A 21232-nucleotide genomic window follows, 5' to 3' on the forward strand; every position below is an offset into this window, starting at 1 on the left:
TTCCTACTCTACCATCGTCCCCTGGTTGACCCGCTCTTCAGAATCAACAAGGCATCTTGGGTAGTTTATTCAACTCCTGATACTCATGAGTTTACAAATCAGAACCAATTGCTCCCATAGTCATTTCCTTATCTTTCTGAATTGGGAAATTGCCTTTTGATGATCATCCAGTTTTCTGAGCACCCTCTTACACTAAGGGAAAGGAGTGGGATGAAGTGTGGAAGACACATAAATTTTTTTATGCTATAAAAGCCGATATCTAATTGTGATGATAAAAATCCAGGTAATCAGTGGTTCTCAGGATTTTCACTCATTAATAGCATATTGCTATTTTGTTTACTGTTCCAGTCAGCATTTATTTAGAAGAAATTTTCAACGTAAGAGAACATGTACAAGCACAAAAGTAAATATGCTTAAAAGCTAACCTGCCAAGACCCAAATTCTGGCCTTCCAAAGACATTACTGAGGAAACAAATATCCTATAATTAGTAACAAGAACAGCATAACCATGCAGTGCTTGGCTTGGGTCTCATCAGGGAAACGGGAAATATTGTAACACTGTGGGCTCATTTTAAAAATATATTTTAACAGTGGTTTAGTTGTGCTTCAAATATGTCTATATATTACACTATCATGATATTAATGTACATTTTTCAATCAAGTTTGATATAAAGACTCTAAATGTGTTAAGTATTTGTTAAGAAAGGATTTGCCAAGTCCTTTCTAGGAAAATTTTTAAGGTTTCCGAAACACAATTATATTTACAAAGAATAAAATTTCTCATTAAGGAAAAATCATCTTTTGTGAGAAACATAAATTTAAACCTTCCAATTTAAAGCTATGTGGTAGAGAACCCAGATGCTCAGAGAAAGCCACTGGAATCAGAAGCTGAAAGCAATGAAACCCAGGAGAGAAGGATCAGCATACGTCAGCCATGTGTCTTGCTATCTGACACAGCAACCCCATATGCCAGAAGCCTTTCTTTAGAGAACGTATTCTCTTGTTGATGCCTTAATTTGGATATGTTCACAGCCTTATAATTGTAACTTGTAACTTAATAAATCCCCATTGTTAAAAGCCAACCCATTTCTGGTATATTGCATTCCAGCAGCTTTAGCAAACCGAAACAAGCTGTAAACATTTTCCACATAGGAAAACTCTGTAAGCATACTATTTTTGGAGAGCTTTTAAAGCAATCAGCACAGACAATGTTAAATGATCATGGCTCTCAAGAAAGACAGAGGAGCACTGTACAGAAGACCCTCACATCTGTGGTTCTGTGTATTCCCTGTGGGTTGTGCCAACCCACTCTCTCCCCGTAATGATTCTTTGTTTTACTAAGTCCCAAAGGGCTGAGAGCTCTGCAAAGGGGGGTGGGGAGATAAAATGCAGCTGCAGACTTTGAAACAATGCTGAGTCCATATTTTTGTTCCCAGTTAGAATAATGAAAAGGGGACAGGGATGGAGGTTGAAGAGAGAGTACCCAGAATAAGCAAGGTAGGGACAAACATCCCATAGCTTTCATCTCTAGCAACCCCACCCTAATCTACTCTATCAAATCCAATAGCCACTCATTTAACAAGTTTATCTGTTAAAATTCAAAAACTCACTAAAATTTACAGCTATCAGCCATTTATATCTAAATAACATCGTTTATCACTGAACTGTACTGAGGCAAGAAATGGAGCTGGGGCAAGAGAGCTGTGGAGGAGATGGGAGAGGAATTCAGAAAGGGAAGCCCAAGGTTTCAGATATAATCTGCCTGCTTGTGATTGTGCTTAGTGTCTGGGGGCTACTGGTATGCCGGGGAAAACCAAACTTCTAAGACTGCTAAAAGATGCAAGTGTCTGAATTGAGAGTTTAGAAGTCTGCATATATTGGTTCCCCATCATTTAGCCTTTCTGTTTAGCCTGGAGTGAGTCCTGTATTCTCATTTTCCTTTCCCTGGTATCCCAACCCGGAGAAAGAAGCAACTCCAGAATGAGGTGGCAGCCCTACAGCTGCCAGTGAGAGAAAAGCAGCTCAGACCTTACTGTCTTCCCCTAAGTCTCCCAGATAATTCTTTACTGAAAATCCATGGAGTCCTCCCAGGCCCATTAACTCAGGCTTGCCTCATTTGCATCCCTTTGGATATTATTGATGTCATTAAAATTTGCAAGAAAACTCAAGAAGTCTTAAGTAAACAACCAAAACCAGCTCCTTAAATATAGAATCAGCACATACTAAAGACTGCCTAAAAAGCTATAAAACAAAGCTTTCAGAAGAATGCTTGTTCCAGTTAGGATCTCATTCGTAAATACTCAGTTGCTGAGGAAAAAAAGGACTTCATTGTAAAGCTGTCATGTAGAAGGCAAAGGTTCTGACATCCACACACAAACATCTCCTTCAAGTTAATATTACACAACAGATTTAGAAGTGATCTTAGTCCATGTTGAATGATATAATTAATCTCTTTACTCTTGAAATGTTTTCAAGTTATAAAGCTTAGAAAGATTTTATTTATTTACATTGACACAGTTGCATTCTATGACATAACTAGACAAGAATTCACCAGTATGTAGATTTATAATAATCAGGAGCATCAGCCTTGCCTCTCAGCTTGCCTCTTCTCTATAGCTCTAAAATCCATTTACAGATTTTCCTAATCTCCATACTACAACCAGTACATAAAACAGAGAAATGTATAGTAATTTGAGGGAAACAAAAAAGAATGAATCTACTGTTATTTTATTAATAATAAATAGTAATAATGTTTAAAACCTAATACTACACTACTTCTGTAAAGTTAATCATCTATATTATAAACACAAAAGTCATAGGTTCATTTTATTAGGAGTCATTGCTTATTTTGCTTCTAAATGCAGCAATTAAATAGGCACAGAAAACTTTGTTTATTCTGTACACCAGAAAAACTCAATTTTCTCCACACATTTCATTTTCTAGTATGTACAATTAAAAAATTAGGCGTACAGGCAGCAAAATTTTGTTAATAATAACAATCACATAATCATAACCTGCCTGAAATTCATAATTCCTTATGGGATGTTTAGTTGTTGTAACCAAAATGTAATTCTCACGATATCTTGATGTATGTTATACTTCAATAAAAAGGTCCAAACTACAAGTACCCATGATTTGAAACAAACAAACCAATGCTCTCAATATCAAAGTATATTTTATTTTTTAAAGAAATCAAAAGAAGATAATTCAAATGTCTTAATCAAAGATGTCATATACATGTAGTACAAAGTATGACTGACATTAAATTAAGAGGCACAAGTAAAAACAAATTTAAAAAGTTAAATATGAAAAATTTATAAAAGATCATTAGATTTTCTTGCTAAATCCATAAGAGTACTCACCCCTTGGAGCCCTTGGAACTGAATTGAAGGTCGAAAAGGAATTAAATTCTATTAAGAGAAACAGAAGAAACAAATGGTTAAACTTTGGTTACTGTGATAAAGAACAGACTGAAGTTTAAATCTGCATTTGGTCAGCACTATGTGAAAATATATTTTCATTATATAGTTACTTTTACATGTCATTATATTAAGATGCATTGATAAACAATATCACACTGTTTAAGTTTCTCTAAATCACACAACCCAAAGGTTATCTCTTAGCAGTGAAGCAAATCATGTTTTTGAAAATGGCAGGCATGATTTGGTATAAAAGATTGGTACATTAATTCAATTTTTACATGAAAAATACATATTCTTCCTTAGTTTCCTGATATGTTTTTGTGGGGATAGGGGAAAGGAAGCAATAATTGGAAGAACTCAGCAAAACTAACAGGTTGCTAGAAATACAAAATCAAAAAACTTGAGAATGAACTACAGCTTTCCATTTTCTTAAATTGTACCAGAGATTGGTTTTTAGTTGAGGGTCAAACAGTTAACCAATTTTTTCAAAAGATTCTCACCAGGAGAATACAATTTCTAGAACAATGTTTTATTATGAGCTTTGTCCTCTTCATAACTTCAGTATTTTATCAGAGTTGTGCATTTAGAAGAAAAGCTATAATTGTAAATATCTGCTATAGTCTCAGGCATGATTTCCTACATCCAAAGTCACCAGTATGTTTTTCTGTAGAAATGCTTTTACAAATTGGTAACAGAAATTCATGGAGAGATCAGATTTAGATAATGTATCTTAGAAACACTTTAGCTTATGAACTATTCTTCACACCCTGATTTCCAAGTCCAAATGCACAAAAACAAAAACAGTGGTTTCTGGTCCTTATTTCTACCCAAATAAAAATACAGATATATCTATACTGTATGCCCCTCCCCTATGTCACAGCTCATTACCCACTATTTCCAGTCACTTAGCAAAACTTCTCAGCAGACCTAAAAATTTACTAATGAGGTTTATAAAAACTAGAGAAAACATTACAATGGATAATGTTATCATTGTTCTATCACCATACAAGGATCATTTAACTTTAGACTTATCAGCAAAATCAAATTACTTTTGGGTGGACAAATTCACTTCTTGGTATGGGACAAGTGGGTTTAAAATAAAGAAAGATAAAAAAGATAGTGCTTGAATTTTAAAACCCATTTTTTTAGTAGTGATCCCTTATAATTCATGGTCTTTTTGTGAAAATATTAAATAGATTAACCTTCCTTAGGGGAGAAAACCCCACCCCAAACTACGTTCCATGGGGTAGTTTGAAGTAATGAAATCTTGCTTGCAGGAGTCCTGGGGAGCCCCTTTTTCTGTGGTAGTAGGATAGCACTGCAAGTTAGGTAACAAAGATCCTAAGTTCCAGCTTTCACAATATCTCAATCAGCCCTGTTTCCTGAATCTCCCTTCAAATCAAAAACAAGGAGCATCTGCTCTATGGCTCGTTACACTTCCCTCTTTGACTCCTTGCCACCCAGAGACTGTGTTCAGTTCACCAATGGAATTTGAAATTCTGTCTACATCAAGACGATCAATTCTTCTTGAGCATACAATGTAAACTTTTCTCAATTTTCAAACTGGTGACCTCTTTACTGGATATTACTTCTTCCTTATTATTACAGACATCAATCCTTCACGCTCAACCTCCCATCTCTTTCATCAGGCCTTTCATTTTAAAAGTCAGTGCCCTTCCCTTTTCTCTTTCTAGATCTACTTCCTCTGGGAAGTTCATGGTACCTGCTTGGAGATGACACCAAAATTACTCTCCATTCCTTGACTACTTCCCACTGCCTTTAGGACATTTTGCATTAGAAACTCTCCACAGCAAAACATGGCAATCACAAAACTAACTTCCCATCTCCCTCCACCTCTCCCAATCAACCGGGCACCTTTTCACTACTTTTCTGGCAATGGCACATCTATCTTGGTTCTTTCTCCAGGTTCAAAACCTTAGACTTAATTTATAGACTCTTCTCCCTGCTCTCCCCCCATCATATTTGTCAATTACATGTCACTAGAATCACAGAACTCAGAAGAGATTTTAGAGGTAATATAAATTAATGCTCACCTACCTGGCCCCAACTCCCCTTAGAGGCCATGGGTTCCACTAATATCTAAGCCGGAACCAAAACACAGGACTCAATTCTCCTATTTTGCCATGCTGCTTTTCTTCTACTACCTTGTGTTTCACACACATCTGCTATGGGAGACACAAGAGCCTTGGCCCCTAATCCCTCATGTCAGAGAGTTTATACTCCAGTTGGGGAGAATTTGAAAATGATTAAATACTAGGCTGATTATTACTGGGAGGTACAGTAAGAATTCTCAAAAAGAAGAGAATGAATTACAATAAATACTAGAAAAGTCAAAATGCTTATGGAAAAGGTGGATATCTTGAGCAGCAATTTAGAAAAACAAACTCCAGGGGGTAGGGAATGCCCTGAGCAAAAAAAGCAAGTAGACAGGAATAAGCACTATGTGGGCAGAGGGCAGGTCTGTGTGCATGTGTGCAGAGTACTTTCACACTTGAAATACAACATAAAGGAGGAGAACTGGACCTGGAGACTCCTACCCAATCTTTCCTTGTCCTCACCATCTGTTTTCATTTTAAATTTCTATACATTAAAGGACAGGGCAGTAATTAATTTCAGACATCAGGATTTCATGACTGTTCAAAAAGTTTACTGCCCTGTGAAAGCACCCTGCTTCACTCCTCTCCATTATGACCTCCTTATCCCCCAATATTCTGGATAGCCTTTAAGTCTGGCCTTTGACAGAATAAACAGTTGGAAGCTCTTCTAATTTTCTGAATAAGTTGCTGAAAGAAGTGTTTCTCTTGCAGTCACATGTAAGATGGATGGAGGGTAGGGCAAGTACTAGGGAAAAGGATTAGAGAACTGCTCCAGGGGATGCTTTAGAAATACTCTGGAGCTGCTGATAAAGGCCTAAATTAGTATGACTGTATCTGGAGCAAACAGAAGGTGGACCTAGCAGACATTCCCAAGGAAGAATGATGATAACATGTGCTGAAAGCTTGAATATCAGGCACCAATGAGAAACGAAGCCAAGAGGGCTGCAAGGCTCATCAATTCAGGCCAGTTTGTCAGACTCCCTTCAAATTAAGCTCTTACTCTTTACTTGGAGAGCGCCTGGCCCATTTCAGGCCCTAGTCACCTTATACACAGATAGAGGCCTTCCTTCTATTCCTTCCAGTTGCTGCTCCTGGTTCAAATAGCTAGCAGAACCTCTCCCAAACACCACTCTCAGTGTGTCACACAAACCACAGTGGGTTCCTTCCCACTGTTCATAAAAGCAAAGCAAACAGACCCCCCATCGACAGGATGAACCGATTTCATCTTCCACTTCCTCCCAACTGTAGCTCAGCCATGTTAACTTTTTAAAATTTTGTACTGTAAATACTTTCTTCCCTATTTCTGCCCCCTTCCTGTTCCTTCAACCTGGCATACCTTCCCAAACACTATTTTGCCAATCTATACTTATCACTCATTTAACAAGTATTTATTACAAGTATTTACTTACATTGTGCTCAGATAAAAAAGTACTGTAAAGTCATTTTAGATATGTTCTCTTTATTATACACTACTATATACATTGTCAACTTAAACAGATTACTACAGAGTTATACAGGCAAAACAATATGTGCTATGCTTTACATCTATTTAAGGGACTTTCAGTAGTAATTTTGATCCTATTACAATTTCTGCTTTAAGGCTTGAATTGAGAACTTAAACTCCAGATATGCTTACAGTTCTACTGTCTCTATTGCTTGACTCCTTGACAAAAACGATAAATTTTATTTACATAGGTTTGTAATGTACAGAGCATTTTTAGAACCATTGTCTCAAGTCTCTCAAAACCAACCCTAGGTGGTAGGAAGGCAACATTATCTCTCATTTCAAGGGAAGAATAAATAACAAGGCTCCAAGAGGTGAAGCTCAATATCCCAGAACTAGTGATCAGCACAGCTATACCTCAAATCCAGCCTTCTGAACTCCAAATATAGTTCTTTCCTTCCCTTCCCTCTAATACATAACCCCCTTAGTAGTAAACATTTAAAAGAGCCTAAATGCCCGTTCAGTTCTTCTGGCATTTTGTTTCCAACAAAAAATGAGTTTAATAAAATTGTTATAATTTCCAAAGTTCAGTTTTTGATTAAATAAAAACAAAAAACTTTTAGTTGTTTGCTATTAACAACTACATAGAAGGAATTTTGCACTATTTTTCATTAAAAATAATAAAAACCCTCATCCATCAAATAGCTGTGTTCACTGTTACTTTAAAACTCCTTTAAGATATCTGACAACCTAGACAAATATCTGAAAAAACTCAAATGCTTTATTGATTTTTAATGCCAATTTTAGACAGGAAGATATTACTAGACTATAGTTCTCGAATGCTTCAAAAATGCAACAGGAGGAGACAGCTAGAACTTTACATCACATATACATCTGACCACTGCATTAATGGGATAGCTGTCAGGACTAATAAGTTCTAAACGTCAACACCGTTAAAAGTAAACGTCTCAAGCATATTATTTTCTTGTCAAAATGTTTTTTAGCCTAAGTTTAACTGCACAAAAGTGACCCTGACTCACTGTATCTTAAAACAAAACAAAACAAAACAAAAAAAAAGCAGGTCAATTTTAAAAGATAATATAATTGTAAGTGGCCAAATATGATACAGCATGATTTAAAATGTTCAAGTTAATAAGGACCTCAACTTTTGATTTTTAGCTTTAATTAAATTAAACATTTGCACCAAGTAGCTGTTTAGAAAATCAAGCAACTCCAGAGTTTAGCTGAACAGTATTTGAACTATAAGTAAGACAGTGATCTGGTATCTACATCCGGCCCAGAAACACAAAAGCAGATTGGAATTGGCTAGGGAAACTCCTTTTGCCAAATGTTTTAACAACCTGATGAAGATTCTGTTAAATTCTGAACAGTTTCACCATTTTAGAGTTCTACCTCTTATGAAAAATGTAGGGCATTCTTAAGTGAAGACTATAAGTATAAACAATACTAAAACATACACAGGTTTTGTTATATTCCTGACATCTGCCAAAACAAGCCAACGCTACTGCAACAAAAACTGCTCTATGACCAAAGAAATCTATGTGCACTTACTTCCAGGGACCATTCCTCACAACATATTGGGGCTACAAAAGTAATATGGATATGTCAATGCAATTTCTGACATGATTCCTTTAGGGTGGAAGAGGAGGAGCAAAGCTCATGTTTTTTGGCATTGAATAAAAGAAAGTTACTTATCCTACAAAGGTTGTTATAACCACCACTTGACTATTTACATATTGCTTATCCATTCAAGCAAATTAAATCTATGGTTACTTTTTCCCATCAACCACCATAGTATTTACGAATATATGAATATGAAAAAGAGCATTCTGAGTCTAGAAAAGAGTAATTTCTCTAAAATATACATTATATAGGTCTTTCTAACTTTATTCTCTAAGGTGCCCCTTCTGAATCCATTACGGAAATTTGATTCTTGAAATAATTTTCAATTATTTAATTCAAAATTAATTCTTGAATTATTTAAGAATTCTTGAGTTATTCTTAACCTATTTATTGAATGCTTAAAATGTGTTAGGCTATATTGACTTTTACTCTCAGAGAGCCCTAAAAACACTCTTATGGTATAGACACTGTTATTCCCATTTCTCAGGCAGACTCTTGAGAAATAAAGGGAGTGAAATAAAGAGTTATGTTTGGATATGGTAAGTTTAGGATGCCATTACCTAATGTTTACACAGCCAAGTGACCTGGGATTCAAACTGGCCTGATTCACTTTAAGAAATGTGCGCTTACGCATTATTTTACATAGTTAACTTCTTTCCTGATCCTCCTTAATAACAGTTATATACAATTTGAGCATTCGAAAGCTTGAGAACCAAGAACTGATAGCAAATCACTTTTTTGTTTTGCATTATAGTTTAAGGAAAATATCAGGCACTTGAAGGATTTGGTTTCACTTGTGTAAGTACTTAGTAAAAAGTAAATATGAAAAAAAAAAGTAGACGTGATTTTCCTGGGACACAGCCTGCATAAAACAGATCATCTTTCTTTCCTAAAAGAGGCACTATACCACTTTAAGAACTTGTGGCATTTTTTATTTTAAAAAGTCATTTTATTCTTAGTTTTTCATAATATCACCAAACCAAAGAATATTTAATAATTATATTTTAAGCAAAGAATATCTAATAATTATATTTTAACCACCTTAATACAAATCATCTAAAGTAGGAAATGGCACAAGGAACTGGACAGTTGATCTTGAAGAAAAAAATGTATTCCACTCTTGTCAAAAGACAGTAATATGCTTAAAATGATAGCATGAGTGTGAAATTTAGAGATAATACAAAACTACTTTAACAAATGGTATCCCCTTCTTCACCCCAAACTTTTTATTAGATTCCAAAAAGAGACTCCCCAAGCTTCATAAAATCTACTTTCTTGCTTTGTGATACTCAATCCAATCTTACAGACAGAAGAAATTCTTTTCTGCAGATTTGGAAGAACCAAATTCAAGAGCATATGGAGTAAAGATTCATTTCTTTCTAGCCAGCATAGCATAGAAAAGAGTGAAACATAAGAGGGATTACCAAAAAAGTAGGAAGAGGAGGTCAAAACCCAATCTATTTAACACAACTCTTGTTTTGAAAGGTAGCATCTTATTATAGAGGCCAAATTTTAAAAATTCATTGTTGTCTTAAAAATCTTAGGATTTCAAACAGCTCTTAAAGGAACATGAAAGCCAAACTGAACAACTTGCTTTAAAAAGTTAGTTACTGCGAACCAGCCTTTAAATCAACCACACTTACAGCATATTTTCTCATTTTTTTTCCAAGAAAGAGCTCAATGTGGGGTAACTTTATAACTGAATATTAACCTTAAATGTCAAACCTAACCGTAAACGTGGTAACAAGATCTCTAGAACTGAAATATAGGGAGAAGTGGTGAAATATGATTGGATCACGAGATGGAAATTATTTTTAAAATATTGGAAATCGATAAAATGAAGCAGCTAGATACTTTTACAAAAGGGAGCCATTGGAGGGCTTGAAACATGATCATACTTAAAGTTTTAAAAATGTTTAAAAAGAAAAATCATTCTGGCTGCTAGGTAGAGAATGGATTATGGAGGGAAGAGTAGAAGCTTGGTGCCCAGTTGGGAGCCACTGAAGTGCTCCTGGAGGCTGGGACTGAAGTGGTGGTAGTGGATGGAGTTAGATTTGAATGAAGATTGGATGAATACTGACAGGACTTGCTGATGGATCAATATGCCAAGAAAAGAAGAGAAAAACCAAGGACTACCAGTCAATTACTAGGCAATTGGTGGAGAGAGCTCTACCCTTGAATAGGCTCACTTGTTTAGGGAAAAGTCTTCTAGCCAAGGTTACCTCTATGTGGAATACACAGGCAGTTGTAGGTTTGGGAAGTGAAATAAAGAGTTATGTTTGGATGTGGTTTGCTTTTTAAGTTTCCATGAAGAGATGACGTGTTGGAAACAAGTGCCTGGAGTTGGGGAAAGGACAGAGCTGGAGACAAATATCCAGGAATCATTAATACATAGGCAGCATTTAAATCTATAGGACTAGAGCTCATCTAAAGAGAGTGAATAAAGAGAAGGGAGGAAGGATCTCCAACAGCTGGAGGCTAGTCACACAGAGGACAGACAACAAATGAGACTGAGAAGGAATGGGCAGGAATGTAGCAGTAAAATCACGGAAGAATTTCTAATAGAAAGGAGTGGTCAATAGGATGGAATGCTGCTGAGGTCAGATAAGATAGGAACAGAGAAATGACTGCTGGACTTGGCAACAAGAGATCTTGTCAGGTGTAATCAAAGGGGTGTGGTGGAGAAAGAAGCCCAGTTGCAGTGGGCCAAGCAGAGGATGGAAGTGAAAAAGCAGACACTATTTGCACATCCTCAGAAATGACCCATCTTTCTTTTGGTGTCCCCCTTTGAACACAGACTTCATTGCATTTATTTTTTCATGTCTCCCTACTTTTACTCAAACACAAACACTTTCTTGATGTCAGGGACCAACAATGACTTATTTAGCTTTATTTCTCCAATACCTAGTTGCATGCTTGACATATAACTGAAAACTAGAAAATATTTGCTCAGTGAATAAATTAATATTTGGTAGTTGTAATTCTGACTACTATCTCTTAATATTTTGTTAAAGAAAAATATCTTAAGATACTCAACTTTTACTACATGGACTCCTTTTCTGATCCTCTGAGGCATCTTTGTTTTCAATAATGGAAACCAAAGCAATAATACTAATGAAATATTATCATAAAACATGCCAATACTTAGGTTTCCAGGTAAACATATTTAGGTCCTAAGGTGTCTTAATGAATCTAGTAAACGCAAGCTACCATGTGGCTTGTCTTCCTTGAAGTATGTGTGCATGTGTGTCTGTCAAACAGTTTTTGACAAGCCTGGTCCCACCCTCAAACAGGCTAACTTGTTTAGTGTCCAAGTCTTCTAGCCAAGATTATCTACATGGACCATGAACCAAGTACCCATAACTAGTCCCACTACATTGTGTATGTATGCTTAATGCACTCATGATTCATTTTGTTTTGTTTTTCACAAGGAAACTGTCAAATAAAAGAGAAATATGGGAATCAAAACACAAAAACAGAAATAGAGGTAATCTGGAAAAAGTGAAAACACTGATCCTTTCAAGGCCTTTTAAGGATTATGCTATTTCAAAATAGCAAAATGTAAATCCAGGTACATTATACAGAGTTACTTAATTTTTCAAATATTACTAGGGACAGAAACCACAGAAGGTCTGAATTTCATGATAAAATCTTATTAGATTTTCAAATTATCATCTGTGCTCTATGATGGCCTTAGGGGCAATTTATAGAGAAGGCTACTTCAATAAAAAGTCTTTAAAAATACAAACAAAATAAAAAAGCCCTACTTAAAACCAAAATTCCTTCCACCTAACAGTTTCAATTTCCCCTAAAACATCAACAATTCCCCAAATTTCCATCCAAATGAAAGAGTTTATATAAGATATATAAGCAATATAGCATTGCTTGAGTCTAGTCTCAGTTTCCCAAATATACTTCTCAAACATAAAACATCCAGTCAAACCTATGTCTCTTGATCTCCAGACAAAAAAGACACAGTAAATAGTCACCAAAATGGTACTTGTCACCTTTATTTTCCTCACCTCCACCCCCCTCTCACAACTGTTTATTTTTTTAACTAGAGAAGTTGTGGGTTTACAGAACAATCACGCAAAAATTATAGGATTTCCATACACCACCCCACCACCAACACTTGCATTGGTGTGAAAAATTTGTTACAATTGATGACAACACTTTTTTTTAGTAGTTCTACTATTTTTTTTAATTCATTTTTATTGAGATATATTCACAAACCATGCAGTCATACAAAGCATACATTCAATTGTTCAAGGTACCATTATATAGTTGTACGTTCATCACCAAAGTTAATTTTTGAACATTTTCATTACCACACACACAAAAATAAGAATAAAAATTAAAGTGAAAAAGAACAATTAAAGTAAAAAAGAACACTGGGTGCCCCCTTTTTTTTTAAGCCCCCATTTTCCCACTCATTCATGCTTACACTGGACAAAGGGGAGTGTGTTCCATATGGCTTTCCCAATCACATTGTCACCCCTCATAAGCTACATTTTTATACAATTGTCTTCAAGATTCATGGGTTCTGGATTGTAGTTTGATAGTTTCAGGTATTTATTGCTAGCTATTTCAATTAATTAGAACCTAAAAAGGATTGCCTATATTGTGCATAAGAGTGTCCACCAGAGTAACCTCTCAGCTCTTTTTCTACTATTTTTTCAAACAGTAGTTACATTTGTTACAATTGATGAACGATTATTAAAGTAGTGCTATTACTGTTGTCCATTGTTTACGTGGAGGTATTTTTTCCCCATATTCCTGACCTATTATTATTATTTTCTCATGCATCACAACTGCTTCTCATCTCTTTTCTATTAAGGTTATTCTTCCTAGTCCCTCTGGCTAGAAATCTCAATTCAACCCTCCACCTTTAAAACCTGCTGTTAAATTCTACAGATTCTATCTGTAGAATTCTACATATTTTATAGATTCTATCTTGTCACCTGCCATCATCCTAGATAAACCTCAATCACCTCTGTTTTGGAACACACACTTCTTTCTAACTTTTTTTCCTTCCAGATTCATCTTATATTCATCCTACACATTAAGGCCAGTATAATCCTAAAGCATAGCTCAAATCACCTTAATTTCTAGTCAGTGTCTCCCCAGTGTTGACAGAATAAAATCCAAACTCAGTGAGGTAATCAACCTGTTCCAACCTGCCTTTCCTCTCTTAAACCCAACTATATTCTCCTCTTGCACTTTAGATTAAGCAGAACAGTTTTCCTGGTGATTCTAAGAACCTGCCCTAGTTTTTCTACCATCGCCCTTTCCCTGTCCATGCCATTCTCTCTGCCAGAGATGTGGTACCCCATCCAGCAACCTCTGCCTGCTAAAATCCTTTAAGATCCAAAGAACTTTTTTTAGATCAACAGAAAGGATCTCCAATAAGGAAAGAAACTCATGCCATTTGGCTAACAATATAGTTAGTGTAAAACTAGCAGCCAATTGCCCTGACTTAAGAATTCAATTCAAGGTGCTTATTTGCTTCATGAATCTTCAAGGAGTTTATGGTCTAATTAATAAGATACTGATTCTCTCTTCTTATATATTAAATCGCCAGCCACAGAAATGCTAGATTTGGCCTTTCTTGGCAAAGTATTATTGGATGTCCTTAAACCAGTTCTTCCTGAAGATTTACATGGCTTGCAAGTAATGCCATAATGCCACAATGGAAAAGATTAAAAAGAGAAAGAGGTGGAGAGAGGAAGGGAGGAGGGGAGGGGGAGAGGGGGAAAGGGAGACAAAAGGAGAGAGGGGAAGAGAGGAAGAGGGGAAAGGGGGAGGGGGAGAGACCAAAAAGAAGGAAAAAACCCACAATTTTTCCTGGTGAATTTCACCTGAATTATGCCACATTTTTCAGCTTCAATTTGGCTGTGGAGACACAGTAATCAATTTATCAGATCTGCTTTTCTAGATTTTTGCATAAGTTATGGGAAATACTTATGAAGTTGAGGTATGCAGGACAGTCACATGTGGGGTTATATAAATGCTGTTTTTTGAAAGCCACATGAACAATATTTTTTTATTCTAAAACTTATCCTAAATGCAGAAATGCTCACAATATCATATTTTAGGGACATCTCAAACAGTCCAAATACATTTGGACAAAACTGGCAAACAAATGGGCTAGATTCCGGTGCCAGGCTCCTGAGTCTCTATGTGGCAGAGAAAAGGATCACTGCAAACTGTTAAAAATGAACCAATTCTGGTTTGGCTGAAATTCTTATTTTCCTCTCTCTACTAGCTTTATCACAAATTACCTAATAAATGCTATGAGCACAGCTTCCTTAAATTTTTTACAAGTACAAATGGAGCAAATGGAAATGATGGATCTGGTGGTTGTCCTCGGTAAGCTTTTCTGTAAATCATTCCAAGAATTCTACACCCCTTTCCTTTTAAATTCTTTTCTTGAACATGCTCCAGTCCTTCACATATGTTCTTTCTTTCTCCTTCCAATTCTAGTGCCAACCTTCCCTGTTTATCATTTTGGGCAATCTGGCTACTGCTTTTCACTGGGAGGGGCACCCTTCTTTGTGTTGAACACCTGATTATTTGAATCAACTTTTCAAACACTCTCTGCAACACGGGCCATGAACTTAACTTTACTTGTTAAAAAGCATATAATTCAGACTAAAAATGGGTCTAAATTAAGTCAGTAAGACTAACTTATTTAAACTAAACCTGGCTATATTTTTGAAGCATAATAAAGTAATCTGCTAATGCAAACCTCATTGTTTTATTTAATAAATATGTTCTGAGTGCTGATGGATGGTAGTGGCAGCTCTGTGTTGGGAGGTTTGGATGCTCAAGTGCTGCATTAAGTATAAATGTAGGGTGTCCTGTATTTATAAGTCAGATTATTGAAAATAGTATCACACACATACACATATGTGCAAAATTGTCTGGAGGCAAGAAGAAAATGGGATAAGGAAAAAGCAGGGTGTACATATTTTCAGTGCCTCTTAAAACCACAAGGAATCAAATGCTGAGAAGTTCACCTTAGCAAGGCTAAGGTGAGGAAATCACCTACCGCATGACCTGTGGGCTCAGTGATAAAAAGACCAGGTAACATATTAGAGGACTACTATAAGGAGAGTAACTTTGGAGGCTTAAATAAAACCTTACGCTTTGATTGAAAATAACAGTATCTGGTAATACAGAAAGAGACTGAGTTCCTCATACAAAATTAAATGTAAGTATATTTGTACACATATTCAAAACAACTTACATTTTCCTAGAAGACACAAATTAAGGCAGGAAAATTTTTTCAAGTCCATAATTGGAGTTGACAAGAGAGTATGTTAACAGAATCCTATTTAAAGGCATCTTCTTTCTGATCTTCAGGGATAGATAATGAACAGCCCCTGGCCTAAATACCACTATACACAAGCCTTTTATTCAACAGTCGGGTACACATAATATTATTCAAGCCATCACCTTTGAAACTTTGAAAAAAACATTTTTAAAAACTTAACTGACAGGCTCAGCAATGACAGAATCTGAAAACAATATTTCAATAAGATCTGTTACTACAAATGAATTACCCAAATGTCTAAATAAAGCTAGTAATATTATGAGGAAATTAGCTAAAACATGATATTTTAGAATTTTGGGGTTTTAATTTTAAATATAATTTTAGGATACATTTGGGAGAAATATGTAATTACAGTAATATATGTTCATTTAAAATATTTAGAGCTTATGTAGACATGATCACAAGACACTCATTTACAATGATTATAAAGTTGTAATTTGTGATTTTATTTCTTTATTTAGTAATCTGTCCACTCATACAAAATTATCTACAGTTCAAAAAAAAAAAAAAAAGTAGCTTGGCAATATATCCTAGACATCTGTATTAGATGTCTGAACTTAGTCTACAAATCATGAAAATAATTTTCCAGTTAACATTTTTTATACGTAATCAATTTGAAACCATTTCCATATTGTGATTTAAGAAACTGTGATTTAAGAAACCAAGATCTCAGAATTTTCAGTGATTCTGTTTTCATGAACTCTAATAATTTAGTTTATCTACTCAATTGTATCTAAAGAACTTCTCTATTCTGCCTAAATCGCAGCTTCCTAAAATTCCTAAATTCACCTCCCTGAAACCTTAGACCAAGTGGATTAATTTAGAATAGTTATGCCAATGGATAAAATAATCTGGATGAAAAAGAACTCTCTCTGATATTTAATTTAGGAAATTAACCTCTTGAAATTTCTGGCTCTTAGAAAGTCATTAGAAGAGGAGGAACAGAAATCATCACCTTGCGCAGGCCAAAGTGACCTGGAAACTGCTTGTCATCAAGCATCAAGCATCCCATATGAGCAAGGAATGGTAAAGGCAGTTTTGTATGGGAAATTAAAACCATTTTTTTTCCCCAGAGAGAACAGACTTGACCACCAGAAACTTCCTCCCAATTAGCCAACACATTTCAAAACAGCAGCTACAATTTAAAGTCATGAGCCCTACTTCTGATGAGAGGATTATGAAAAAGATCAAATAAATATTATTTTACTAGAGGATAAAAGCTCAACTGTCCATGGGGGAGCCCCGTCTGGCCTGAGCTGGGAGGAAGGGCACTGAGGTCACATTTGTGAGAGACTTTAGCTGAACACTATGGAGGATCCTGCAATACCAACAGTACAGTTCCCAAAAGGTCCCTCACTTCTGTTTCTTCAGTCTCTTCCCACTTTTCCACCCACTAGCGACAGTCTTACGTCAATCCCTATTTTGTGGCTGAGGTGACAGTGAAGCCTCAGGACAGGAGCTGGTTAGGTCAGGATCAAGGCAGTCTCCTGTTGCAAAGCACAATCAGCATATTTTCTCCCCCTCCTTTTGCATACCACCACTTCTACTATCAGCTTTACAAGAGAAAAGGAATCTCATACACTCAGTCTACCTGGCCTCACATTCAGAAAGGTAGGGGGACTTGGAAAAATTTTCTCCCTTTCCCATCTCTGCTTAGATAGAGGCCTATTAATTTGTTTTCACAGAGATGGAAAAAGTCAGTAACGGCATTAATAGGCAATAGAAGCAAACAGGAGCAAACAAAGCTACTGTCTTCCATAGCTTTGACTAAAAAAAAAAAAAAACAATAAAAAATAAAAAATAAAAAAAATCAGGAACTGAGTAGGAAGTTGGGAGAGAAAGTTGGAGAATATTTGAACTCCTTCCTCCTGGAAAACACTAGTACATAAATATAGGAGCTTTTGAAGCAAATGCAATCCAACCTTAATCCCAAACCTGCCAACACTATGGTGTAGGAGGTAGAAATGAAGGCCACACAAACAGCAGGCTCCCAGCAATCATGCACATCAGCAGGCACCGGGGGCCTGACACCTTACTGCTCCCTGGGAACCACCATCCCCCTTCCCTGGGTCTCCTCCCTCCATTCCTTCTTTGCCAGGTGTACAATGTCTGTCAATTTCACTGTAAACTACTGTTCAGTTTGCCTGTTGCTCTCCCAAGATGGCTTACTGACCTACTGTTCCCAGAGATGCCTCTCCCCACTCTCTGTGTCAGTCTTTCTGCACTCCCTGGCTCTGTTTCTGACTGTGGGTTGACCTCTTCTCCTGGCTTATTCCTCTCCAGGGCTCTACGTGTTTTTATCTTTCCCTGACCTACCTTCTTCCCATTGTCATTCCTTCCTATGCCCTCCTTTTAGAACAGGCAAGCTTATCTCTCCATCTTGCCTGGCTAAGTTTCTCTCCAGTGTCTGCCTCTGTCCCTCTGCCTGCCTATCTGGCTTTCCCCATATGGGCCTCCCACTTGATGCTGGTGCGGGTCTCCTTTGCCAGTGCACCTGCCTAGTAGCTACTGACACATGCAGTTTTGTATTTGTGTGCCCTTGTATCCCTACTAAGTGTACACCAACCTTCTGTCCATATGTGAGTCTCCTTCTCCTGGGGATTTCATTATGTGAGAAGGTCTCTTTCTCCCTGTGCATGTATTCCCTCCCCCATTCCATGCAAAAGTCTGTTTCTCACCATGTTTCTCTGGTGCACATACACATGCACTCTGGCATGTACATCTACATGTCCCGCCAACTCTGTGGATGCCCTTCTGAGAGCATGCACACATCTATGAGTGTCTCCTGTTCTATTTATACATACTTTATAATATGGGTTCATGTACTTCTTGCGGTATGCACAACTGTGTCTCTGTACACTTATTTGAGGTAGGGGAGGCTCTCTGAATAGTCTAGGTTTGCCCCAGTTTAAATGCTCCCGGTGAACTAGGGTTCACACCACTCCTGCGGCTCTGCCTTGGACTCTTACGTCTTCCCTCTATGCATTTAAAGTGCCTGGCACTAGTGGGAGCTCAACAGATGTTAATTCTTTTCTCCACTTTTATCTGGATAACTATGACAGTCTGTGTCTGGGTGACTCTCTGCTTCTCTGTGGCTGTCCTATGAGACCACTTGGAGTGTGTTTCCCTGGTATGGACTGGACGATTTGTCAGGATGCCCTGTAAGTTATATCTTCCTCCTTTTTCTCTCCTCTAGGAGTAAAATGTTACCCGTCTGCCATATGGTATGCCCCTTTCCTTATGCAATGTGTCCACTCCTGTCTTCCATAACCACACAATACTGCATGTCCATAAATGGCCTCCCCGTGCACTCTGGTCAGAGCGCTTCTTGTCATTCTCTTCCACTTCCCCCCCTCTCCCCCACGTGAAAATGCATTCCTGGGTCTGTCCTCCAATTGCGGCGTCCTCCCCCTGTACTGTCTCTCCAGAACGCGGAGTGAGAAACAATCAGCGGGTCTCTCTGCCTGGATACGGTATACCCTCCCCCGCTAGGTGTCGATGTGTCCGTGAGTCCGCCCTGTATGCAGAGCGTCTTTCGGGCATGCGAAGCACCAGCTCATTTTCTCCCCAGTACCCGAGGTCTTGCTCTTGGGTGGGCGCTGGGTGTGTGCTAGTCCTTGGGTTTCTCCTGAGTACGCGCTGTTGGTGTGTGTCCGCCCCGGATGCGAAGCGTCTCGGGGAACGCAAAGCGCCTATGTTCCGAAGTCCCTGATAGTGTGTCGCCTCCCCTCACCCCCACCCCCCATACGCGAAACGCCTCTGTCCCCATCTCTGTGAGTACACGGTGTGTCCCTCTCCATATGTGGAGCGCCTGTATCCCCAGGTCCCTGAGAATACAAGGTGCCTTCCTCTCCCCTCAATCACGGAGCCCCTGAGTTCCGGTCTCCGCGAGTACTTCGTACGTTACCGGGTAAGCAGGGTGCGGGGGTCACCCTCTTTGCGGGTCCATGGTGCCTATCTGTTACCCCCAAACGCGGCCCGTCTGTGTCCGCGAGCCCTTTTCGGGTCTTTACTGGTAAACTGCACGCGCCCCCCTCCCCCGCCGTGGGCACAGCGGTCATCTAACTTGTCTCTGTGCATCCCTCCCTTCTTGGGGCAGAAGAGCCAGGAAACCCGGGGGCGCCGTCGGAAAGTCCCACAGCGGGGGCACAGCGGAGCTACCACTGAGGGAGTCTTGGCCCCGCCGCCAGGGGCCGCCCGCCAGCCCGCCAGCCTCCCAACGCCCCGGCTCCCGGCTGGCCCCGGACGGCGGCGTCAGCGACCCTGCTCGGCTCGGCCCAGCCCTGTCGCCGTGGGCACTGACGGCCGCCAGCGACTGCTCCGCGGGCCCCACGCCAGTACCCAGGGCACCCGGAGGCGCGGCAGGGCGGTGAGGGGCGCCCTCTCCATCCCCGAGTCCGGCCGGTCGACCGGCCCGCTCACCTTGTGACTCTGGTAGGTCTCGAGAGCCCGGATCGCCGTCTCGGTGAGCTTCACATGAAGTACGGTGATGTTGTCTTGCCCCAGCCGCCCGCACGACAGTCCGTAGCGCTGCTCCTCCCGCAGGCCCGCCGCCCCCCCCGCCGCCATCTTAGACTCCCCGGGGTGCCGCCGCCGACGCCGCTCCGGCGCTAGCCTCTACTGCGGCCGCGGCTGCTCGGGCTTCTGCAGCCGCCGCCACAGCTACGGCCATCCCGCTGCTGACGTACTGTCATATACTGCGCGTAGCCAGACTTGGAGCTTTCACGGCCGCCACCCGCCCCACCCTCCGGCCCCCGCGCCCCGCCCCAGGCTCGCCTCATTGGCCCCGTTGCCCTCAGGACCGCCCTCATTGGCCGCCCTCCACTCTCACGGGGGCGGGGCCCAAAGTCGCTGGAGTTTTGCTCTCCGGACGGGACGTCCGAGAGGTGAGAGGCTGACATCAAGGTGACGCGCCAATTTAATTACAACTGACGTCACGTCTGGTCGTCTTGGCTTGCTGGCCGCGATTGGCCAGGCTGGTTTGGGGATCCGATGCTAATTGGGTGTCCAGGTTGCCTGGTCTGGTTATCTGGAGTTGGAGCCCCGCCCCATGGGGGGATAGTTGTGAAGAGTTGGGAGAACAGAGGAGAGTCCTTTTTGTCGCTGTTGGTCCATGGGGAGGAGGACTCCCCACCCCAAATGTGTGAGGAGTTGAAGGCTCCACGGCTGCTGATAAGATGGTGGAGCTTGGTGTGTGAGCCTGAGGGAGAACGCAGTAGGCGCAGTCACTGGAGATCCCTCTCCCCAAAGCTGAGGTTAATACTGCCTG

General features: G+C 39.3%; 1 protein-coding gene across 1 annotated transcript in view; it reads right to left on the bottom strand.

The window, feature by feature from the left end:
* Positions 1 to 20629, bottom strand: part of ELL2 (elongation factor for RNA polymerase II 2) — an 83859-nt gene extending 63230 nt beyond the window's left edge. Inside the window, exons 1-2 of the mRNA XM_037802061.1 lie at positions 20386 to 20629; positions 3363 to 3410 (exon numbers count right to left, since the gene is read on the bottom strand). Coding sequence (XP_037657989.1) covers positions 3363 to 3410; positions 20386 to 20532 — 195 coding nt within the window. The 5' untranslated portion in view covers positions 20533 to 20629. The remainder of the gene's footprint in view (positions 1 to 3362; positions 3411 to 20385) is intronic.
* Positions 20630 to 21232: the final 603 nt, after the last annotated feature.

Source organism: Choloepus didactylus, chromosome 13 (assembly GCF_015220235.1).
Source record: "Choloepus didactylus isolate mChoDid1 chromosome 13, mChoDid1.pri, whole genome shotgun sequence".
Lineage (NCBI taxonomy): Eukaryota > Metazoa > Chordata > Mammalia > Pilosa > Megalonychidae > Choloepus > Choloepus didactylus.